The 10,420-nt window shown below is 28.5% G+C and overlaps 2 protein-coding genes across 2 annotated transcripts; both read right to left on the minus strand.

Moving 5' to 3' along the window:
* Positions 1-1,338: 1,338 nt before the first annotated feature.
* LOC137818449 (sm-like protein LSM1B) lies at positions 1,339-4,415 on the minus strand. Its single transcript, XM_068621890.2, has 5 exons — positions 3,976-4,415; positions 2,858-2,926; positions 2,661-2,776; positions 2,513-2,575; positions 1,339-1,594 (listed from the first exon to the last, which is right to left on the minus strand). The coding sequence occupies exons 1-5, from the start codon at positions 4,034-4,036 to the stop codon at positions 1,517-1,519; spliced, it is 387 nt and encodes a 128-aa protein (XP_068477991.1). The 5' UTR covers positions 4,037-4,415; the 3' UTR covers positions 1,339-1,516.
* A 2,870-nt stretch (positions 4,416-7,285) lies between these two features.
* LOC137818734 (protein NEGATIVE GRAVITROPIC RESPONSE OF ROOTS) lies at positions 7,286-9,370 on the minus strand. Its single transcript, XM_068622313.2, has 6 exons — positions 9,277-9,370; positions 9,102-9,177; positions 8,065-8,582; positions 7,672-7,837; positions 7,521-7,581; positions 7,286-7,423 (listed from the first exon to the last, which is right to left on the minus strand). Exons 1-5 carry the CDS (start codon positions 9,280-9,282, stop codon positions 7,562-7,564), a joined length of 786 nt encoding a protein of 261 aa, XP_068478414.2. The 5' UTR covers positions 9,283-9,370; the 3' UTR covers positions 7,286-7,423; positions 7,521-7,561.
* Between the last annotated feature and the right edge of the window lie 1,050 nt (positions 9,371-10,420).

Genomic DNA, 10,420 nt, shown 5'->3' on the forward strand with positions numbered 1-10,420 from the left:
TCTGGTGATATATTGTGAAAAATATAACCAACATAATACTTAAATTTACAAATGTAATGTAATATGGTAAATTTACAAATAATAAGTTTATTTTTAAGTTTACAAATGTAATGCAATTTACAAATGTCATGCCAGTAAAAGAACTTTAAAAATGTCATACAATATAATTTTTATCTTTTTTATTTAATTACAGTAAAAAAAAATTAAATAAATTCAAATTTATAACACAATAAACATAATTATATTAAAACATTTATTTGTTTTATATCACTAATTTTTATTTATTATTTACTAATATAAAACTTGGTGACTGTTTTTTTAAACTAATATACTCTCATTTTATTTATCAATTTTAAATTTTTTAAAATATGGACTAGTTTGTTAAACGTGAAGAAACAAATTATTTTTTTATATCTTCATCTTTCTTAAGAATTATAGTTTTTATTTTTCTTATTATTTAGTTTATAATTACTAAATATCACGCAATATATATTTTTATTATTGGTATATAATAGCATTTAAGTAAAATTTCATAAATATCACGTCAATATAATTTATTTATTTTTATAAAATTAGTAAATTTAAATTTTTGATTTTATTAATATAAATAGTTAAATTGCATGATTTTTACTTAAAAATTTATATAATTTGGATCCTATCTGTCTGAATAAACGACAAATTGTAGGTAAATTAATTGAGAGTATAAATTTATAAATTATTTTAATAAATACGAATATATTATATCCATATATAAAAATATTCCATTTTATAAATAAATTTTAAGAATGATATTATAGTTTTGTTTGATTTTGAAAACTACTTTTCCAAAACAAAATTATATAAATAAATATATATAAATTATTCAGTTTTTTTTTTGTTTCTCCTACTGAAAATTTGAGGCTCACAAAACAACTTTCTATTTTTTCTTCTTCCACTTTCATTATGCTTATTTGACATTAATATATATAAAAAAGTAACTTTTATTTTTATAATTAAATATCTTATTTGGGATTTTGAGTTTTATTTTTTATATCATATCTGCATATTCTAATACAAACATCTTATAAAATTGAAGACTTATGAAGTCATATATGTATATGCAGGTATATTTGCTATATGTACGTATACATACTCTAAATTTATAATTATTCCAATAAAAAATTCTTATCAAAATTCAAGACTTTAGAGATCATAAATCCATTTTATTCTAAATGACTTTCAACGTGTTACATTATTTTTAAACCATTCTTAATGTTGTAACTAATGATTGTAAATGTATTTTTATATTTTAATTGTAATATGCATCCTCTCATTAGAGGAACCAATATTAATAGAATGTTTTTGAAAGCAAATGAATGATAGTATTGATTCCTGAGGCTAATATTACAAAACAAATTCAAGAGTATTCAACCCTCCCATGAAAGGCAACAATAGCAGAGAAAAAGAAAGCAAAATATGTGAAGAACAGCCGCTATAATATTTGCGGATGGAAAGGTGAAGGATGAATAAGGGTTGACTAATCAAAGTCAAGGAATTCCATTCTTTTCCTCATAGTCCCTTTCAGATCTGAGGCCTCCCTTTCAGCTTTCTGTGCCTACAAAGCATAATCAAAGTTCCATTAAAAAATACAGCACTTCACAAGAGTCTGCTATTATAGGACTACATCAGCAACTATTTCCAAAGCATAACAGAAAACCAAATGACCTATCTATATACAAATTAAGTCAAGAATCTGCTATGTTTCTACGTACTGATAGTTTTTGGATTTTAATTTGAAACTATTTTGTTACTTAGAGATTTGTATATTATAAGGGTGTCTGTTATGATGGGTTTCTAAATAGACAATCAAATATTTAAGGCATTTTTCTGCATAATCACAATATTGAGATTTCCTTTTCTTCCTATGAGAGTACTACTATTTATCAGATAAACTGCAAACTATGAAGCTGATTACTAATAATCAGAACAAATAAACATTACAATAGATACAATAGCTAAGCTAAATACCAGCGTATCATTGTGATCAGTTTCAAAATTAGACCCAGGACAAGGAATATGACATGATAGAGAAGAGTATGGGTGGGCCTATCTCAATCGCTATAATGCCACAACCATCTACAGAAAGAAAACATTTTCAAGGATGACTTTACCGACACAATAAGCTAGAATTTGGTAGGTAGAGTACATGAATATTTATTATAGACCCATCCACTTATCCCTTAATCTGTCCATTTTTCTTGCTCATCATAGTATAATTTGGCATTATTTTCCCAGCCAAGGTTACTGACCAAATGATTGAGAGATATCAGAAACAAAATACATCATCTGATTCCACTCCACATGCTTTATTTATTCAAGACGCAATGAAGGTTAAAGAAGAGAAGTAGGAAAGCAATGAATTTGAAGGGTAGTCACAACTTTGTATTATGTTTACTAAAATGGGGGATAAGGAGATAGAAAAATACACATAAAGAGCATGAATTAAAAAAAGAAACGATTTTTGAATATCTACCCTCTTGATTTCTGCTGTAGAAACACGAGTCATGTGTTCAGGAAGTTCCTCCCTCTCCAAGTCCTAAAAGTTGAAAGATATGTGATTGCAAATAAGATTGATTAATGGAAAATACTCAGATGCAAAGGGAAATAGTTAGTAATCTTACCAGCTCACCAATCAGAACAACATTTTCCCCACGGATCACATAGAGACCCAAAGGGATGTCACAATACAGCTCACCAACAATAACCCTCTCACAGGCACCCTCAAGAACTGCATTAGCTGCATATTATTGAGGAGACATTTTAGAAAGTCAACTTATTGCATGTCAAAACTTTACACAATTTAAGGAGAAGTTGGTACCAAATTGATCAAAAGAGCGAAGTGTCCCCATGAGTTTTCTACCATCTCTCAGCAATACAAGAAGTTTCTCTACAACAAAAATTAGTGTGAGGCCACAAAAGTTTATGAGAAATACAAATCAGTGTCACCTCCAAAGAAAACTCAAATTAATTTACTAACACCCAACAGGTTTTCACTGATTTTGAACACTTTCTCAGAATCAGAAAGACTGGTAACATCAAAACTACTCAGACACAAATTACAATTCAAAAGCAATATCATTTCCATCTAGAGTTCACCACAACAGCATACTCTTATGCCTTCAGTTTTACAGAAACGACTATAGTTTTCAAGCATTTAGAGGTATAGAATAGACTTGTAGAGGAAAGTTTTAGGTCCTGGGTAATTTGCAACACTAACATATAAATGCTCCGTATATTATCTCATACAATTGTATTATATCACATATAATCATGGCTATATATTATCTCATACAAATCAGTGTCACCTCCAAAGAAAACTCAAATTAATTTACTAACACCCAACAGGTTTTCACTGATTTTGAACACTTTCTCAGAATCAGAAAGACTGGTAACATCAAAACTACTCAGACACAAATTACAATTCAAAAGCAATATCATTTCCATCTAGAGTTCACCACAACAGCATACTCTTATGCCTTCAGTTTTACAGAAACGACTATAGTTTTCAAGCATTTAGAGGTATAGAATAGACTTGTAGAGGAAAGTTTTAGGTCCTGGGTAATTTGCAACACTAACATATAAATGCTCCGTATATTATCTCATACAATTGTATTATATCACATATAATCATGGCTATATATTTTCATGTTCCACGGTTCCCCGCTCTCTACAGTTACTAGATTATTTACACAAGAAGATTTTGGACATCAAGCCCTTCTTAATATATTTACACTAGAGGCTCTTGGATATCTAATTACACGAGAGGATCTTGAAAATTGAATCACCAGAGGATATCTAACCAAGTCCACAACATTTTGGCATTGAAAATTACCCTTTAAACACTAGACAATGAAATCAAGTGCCCAATCTTTCATATAAACAAGAAAATTTGAAGTGTATACCAATATGAGATAAAGAGAAAGAGAGAGTGCTCACTGTCAAGATAGCTGGCAAGTGAAGTGGAAAGGTAAATATCCTCAGGGCCTGCCCAAGACATTATGTATTTTCGGTATCACAAAAATCACCGAAAAATTTCTCACTGACATTCGGTATCACACCAATGGCATTGCCAGTGCCAACGCAACTACCCTACTTCACCCCAACTAACTTCAATCTGAATTCCGAATACCACAGCCTCAGGTTTAAGATCGAAATTGCGAAAAGGAAGAAACCCCCAGAAATCAAATCACAGTAGAAGAGTGGAAAGTGAGAATCTTTGATAGAGATTTTGAGAGAAAGAAAAGGGGAAGAGATTAATTTTCTAGGGTTTGGAGAGTGGGATTTGGGATAGATCCAGAAGAAGGTGATATATTAATCTTTTCAAAGTTTAGAAGGCATGAGTGTAAGAGTTTTTATATGCTCCATCTAAATATTTCAAAATATATAAACCTATCATATGACAACTTATAATTATATAATAATATTAAAATTAAATATTTATACGAAACTTTTATTTTTTCTTCCATTTTTATTATGTTTTTTTTATATTTATTTCATGTTGTAATTCGATTTTTTTTCTTATGAAAATTAAATAAATTATAATACTTAGTAATCGTGATAGTTATTTTACTTTTTTTAATCTTGATAAAAATACGCAAATAAAAAAATAATAAATAAAATTTGTAATTTTTTAAAATTAAAAAAATTAATTAACGAAAATATTTGTTAACAATAATTTTATTTCTTTCCGATAAAATGCACATCCCAATATTAATCGTCATCTTTATTTGATTTTCTCTTTACAAATTAATAAAATATTTTGTTTTCTTTAAATCATGTATATATATAGATATAGAGAGATAATTTGATATTTAAAATATACAAATACATAGATCTACATTTTTTTAAAATAAATTTAAATAGATATATAATAATAATAAAAATAAAAAATACGGATAAACATGAATAAACATTTAAAATGAATTAAAAATTTATACTTATAATCTATGAAGCTCGGACATAATCTTAAATGGTTTTTGCTCCAAAAAATAATATGGAACATACCTATACACATAAATCTCTATTATCAACTTATATAATTCATAATTATATAATATATAGATATATAGATCCGTGTCCTCGTGTCCTACATTTTAAAGATTTTACGTATCTCTGTGTCCGTGTCGTATCAGTATGTATCTGTGCTTACTACATAGTTTATAATGACATTGTTTATTCAAATTTTAGTTTTAAATATATATATATATAATAAAAATAAAAGATTATTTTAAACCTATTTAATTAAATATATATATATATATAAGTAATAAAAGATTAATACAAATAGTAAGATATTATTTAATTTGATTAAATTTTGTATTTTATTTTTTTCACATTAAATATAATTAAATAACAAAATAAAAAATTTACATAACATTTGTAAATTTATGATATATAATTATTATGTTTCTTTAAAAAATATATAACTAGACACACTTAAATAATTTATAATTTATTATGTATCTTTTCATTTATGGTCATAATTACATTGTTAATATAAATATGTTAATAATAATATTGTTTATTTAAATTTTAATATTAAACATAAGTAATAAAAAAATTTGGATATACGTTGCGTCTGTATATCCGTTAGTAATAAACAAATTCCATACGTAAATAGATAAAAATTATACGGATTAATTGAATTAAAGAAAAAATATTAATTAAAATTTGAGAGTTAAAGGCCAAAAATAAAACATTGAAATAAATAACACAGATCTTACTTTAGAAAATAAAGGATAAGAGTTAGATCCAACACTAATAAACCCCGATCTAAGTTTTTTATTAGTTTAAATAAATATTAATTTTTATCTTACTTATTTTCGTATAAATTTTTTGTTCTCAAACAGAATACATACAAATCTTTTAGCAATCTTTGTTACTTTTTCTATGTATAAATGATTATTTACCCACTTGTATATCTTGAAAGCATTACGACACTATCTTTAAATATAGTTTGAACAAAACCATTTTCTTTTAAATGTGTAAGTCGAAAATGACATATTATTAGAAAAATATCTGTGTGTGTAAAAGTTTCAGAAATATTACTAATATGGTTAACATGAATAAACTTGTAAAAGTACTAGCTAATTGTATCATAGATTAAGAATGAATTTTAATAATACTTGTTTTATTAAACTTTACTAGGTTATTAAGAATGAAATATAATCTCATGTTGAGATAAATAAATATAACAATATTTAAACTTTTCTTATTTTTATGATTAACTTGAAGAAACTAGTAAAAGTAATATTTTATCTCTAAATTAGGAATAACCTTTAATAATATTTGTTTTAGGTAGACTTTATTAGGTTTTCAATAACTAAATATAATTTCATGTTAAAACGAATAAATATAATCTTTTTTTAATCTTTTTTCATTTTTTTTGTCCTTGGAATTAACTTTAATTTTTTTAATCTTTGAAACGGACCTCAATTTATGTTTTTTTTTTTATATTTGTGAAAAGTATCATATTAAAACATTATCATCTATCGTTGCTTTTATCATCTATTCATATATTAAAATTATACCTTTGTTATTAAGAATTACACACTACACTTTTTTTTCGTTGCAAAAAAAAGTTTTTAAAATCCTTAAAAACACAAAACCTCTTTCTTGTGTTTTCCCTCTTTTACAATAAAAATTGTATTTTAACATTTTTTCCACTCCACTAATATATATATATATATATATATAAAATAAATAAGATATTACTTATTCATATTTCTATGTGAATTTAATTGGCATGTATTGTTTATATAAAAGTTTTTATGTTAAAAATATAAAATAATTAAAGTATCTTAGATTTTTTTTGTTATTAATTTTTTTTCTTTTAAACATTTATCACTATAAAAACTAACTAATTTTAGTTAAGAGTATTTAGTTTTAAAAAATGCTGCATATGTTTAAAATAAACAAATTAAACTAACACATAAAAACATAAACATGTTCACTTTATTAAAAAAAAATTATTTTTATGATTGAATATGTTTGATTAGAAGTTTAATGGCTGTTTGAGGAAGTATTCCAAAAGATGGAGGTTGAAGAAAATGAAGAAACAAGTAATAATAAAAAGTTTTATTCATTAACTTGGGAGATGTTACAAAAGAAGAAGGGGAGGAGGTGACAAAGTGGAGTAAAAAAAGGGATGAGAAGTGTGTAGAGCATTCAAATCCATTCTATCATTTTCCACAACATGGCTTGTTCTGCATTTGCAGACACAACCATGAAAAAATAACTTGATCCACTATTAACAACACACACATTCTCCTCTCTACCATGCACCATCTACATATCACACATAATCTTCATTTCAAAAAATCTCATCTCCACTCCATATCCTCCATCATCATATACATATACTTCTCTCCCTTTTTCATTCAATCTGTGGTCAAAAACAAAAAAAATGTTGTCAACTAAGTGTTATGAAATGTACACACACACCACTGCACTACTTGTATTATACATGAATTGATGTTTACCTGAACAGCTACTAATATAACTAGTAAAAATAGAAGCAGATTTATATCTCCAGCACAATATCTGCAAGAAAGAAAAGAATATTATTATTATTCATGGAAACTTAAGTCAGGGACATTATTCAGCAGATTTATATGGCAAAATGCAACTTACATTCAGAATCAGTCTTGACCCATTTACAGCCATCACCAGTTTTCTCATCTGATTCATCATCACTCCTCTTCCTTGTCATCTTCTTGTCCTCTATGCACTTTGTCATCAAAGATGTCCGAGAAGAATTTTGGGTGTAGATTTTCTTGTGAAGCATTGTCCTCAAAAGCTGTATATTTTATCACAGTTGAGTAAAAAAACTAAAGCATTGGAATAGCACCTAGTTTAATTAGAAATCAGTCTAAGATCTGAGGCCACCATTTGTTTATAATTCCAATCAATTTCTATGTGACACATAACAAGGTTGATAAACTTGATTATGATGATACGAGACCATGTAATAATGTCTCCACCTAATTAGGCCAGTGAAAGATTATCAACAAAAGAAAGGATTACCTTCTCCATTCTTGACTCTTGAAGGGTATCTCTAAGGCTAGGCGTTGGAGCAAATCCACTTCTACAAACAAATATCTTCTTCAGAAGGAAAGAAATAGATTTCTTCCCAATTGTTTTCTTTCTGTTATGTGCACAAATGTCTTTGCATTTGTCAATTATCACACTCAATGTCTTCTCAATATCTTCTTCTTTATCATCTGATTCACTGCATAGGGCATTGCTGATTCTCCTATCAACCTCCAAGCTTGAAGGGCAGTTAAGAAATCTGTCCAGAGGAAGCTCAGAAATTTCCTTTTCCACATTTGGTTTTCGTCTCAGGAGTTTGGTTAGTTCCTTCTGTAGATTCCCAATTTCTTCAGGAGTGAAGTCTGCTATTTCCTCTGACGAGGATGGATCCTCTTGTGCATTTTGGTCATCTGAGTTTTCTTTGATTTCACTGTTATTTCCAAATGTTCCAATTGCTAGTAAACCATGAGGCCAATCGCTGAATTCCTCTCGAGGTTCTTGTTTTGCATGATCTGTGCACAAAACCAAAAGAAACCATTATTTTAAGATTCCCAAGAAAACGATTAATGTTATTTTACTGAAACTACTCTTAACTAAGTTTTCCTTGGATCAAGTTACAACTATACTAGGATGCCAAGTTAGAACTGTTAAGTTATTCTTCAATCTTAAAGATATAAATAATTGTTAAATATACACAAAAAAAACCATTTTAAAGTGCCTAGTATTCCTATGCACGAGCGCCTTTGACATGAATAACGTTATCTTGTACATAGTCTTTTGTTTGATTGGAAATGAAACTTGAGAGACAGAGAGAGAGAAAGAGAAATATGAAAATATATTGAACATACAAACTTGTCTTCTCCCTGTCTTCCTCTGTATGTTTCGAATCAAGTCACCCTTCCTTCACATAGAAGCAAGTGTGTTTTTAAGTGTATCGGACAACGACTGAATTCTTACATCCTATTGGTGCTACAAACCTCATGCATTGACGCAAGGAAAATCTAACTATCTGAATAGTAACAAAAACTTACATGTAGCAGTTGTGTGTGTGTTTGGTTTTCTGTTGTCTTGTTTTCCACCAAGTTTATTTTGCATCCAGCTGAGGAACTGCAAGTGACAAAAACATTCAGATCATACAACATCAACATTTCCATAACACTAAACATAACCAATCTCACACAGTGGCAACACAAGAAGGAGACTCACCTTCATTGTGGGAGGACTAAGGGTAAGAGTAAGGGTGAGGGTAAGGGTAAGGTTAAGGGTAATGGTAATGGTAAGGTTATGGGGATGAATGAAGTTAGAGTGCATAAGCTGAAAGTACTAGCTAGGTAGCAATAAATATATATAATGTGAGGAGAAAAGGTGGTAATGATGGTTGGATGATACTGACAATGAGAGAGAGAGAGAGCTAGGTGCCAGGTGTTTTAATGGTAATGGATTCACTTTTTAAGCAGTAACCATTAAAGTTGCTTGAGAGCAGGTCTTGAAAACCAATGAGGGTTGAGCATTGGGATTAGAAAAGTAGCTATGATGAGATTTTGGTGAATTTCATGGCTTAATTGGGTGTAGCCTGATTTTTTTTTTCTTTTGCATCAAGTCCCTGAACTTGACTTAACTCACTTGCTGTCTCACCACTATTTCCTTCCCAATACGTGTCTCTCTTTCTGACCAAATACTTCCCCTCATTGGTTCATTCCATTGTTAAATTATATTATCACTACTATTTAGTTTATTGTTTTATACCCTTTATATTTATACCAGAAAAGACATTCTCTCTTGTATATTCTTTTTATTACTACTACTACTTCGGAATTCGTTTGAGTTCTCTTCCTCCATAAAAAACACATGGTTTTGAATATTTTTGCCGGTTATTACTCTGACTAGGATATGGCGTGTCATGGTGTTAACCATCAGATCAAATAAATGCACTTTATAGGTTTGAGAGTGTGAAAGGCAGATCTAATCTCTACACAATCTTAAGAGCAGATTCATGAGGACACATAAGCAGAGCATTTAAATGCTTAAGCATATTATGAAGTGCAATATGTGAAAGGTACCCTTCATTGAGGATTAAAAGGGTCTTGTGGTGTTAAAATAGTGTTAAAGAAACATATATCAATATCAGCAAAATATATATATGGAATTTGTAGCTTAGTACAATTATATAGGTTTTTAAATTCCACTAGACTAGAATGGCACTTAATTTTTGTGCCAAGAAGCTACAATTGCGCAAATAGTCGTGTCGATCTGGTTGCATATCACAAATGCACAAGCAAAGCATTATATATGGTAAAATTTGTGCCTCAGCCAAATCTGAAAATTTCCCATAATAGATATTTTGCCAACT

This window comes from Phaseolus vulgaris, chromosome 10, assembly GCF_051622355.1.
Source record: "Phaseolus vulgaris cultivar YP4 chromosome 10, ASM5162235v1, whole genome shotgun sequence".
In the NCBI taxonomy this organism is placed as follows: domain Eukaryota; kingdom Viridiplantae; phylum Streptophyta; class Magnoliopsida; order Fabales; family Fabaceae; genus Phaseolus; species Phaseolus vulgaris.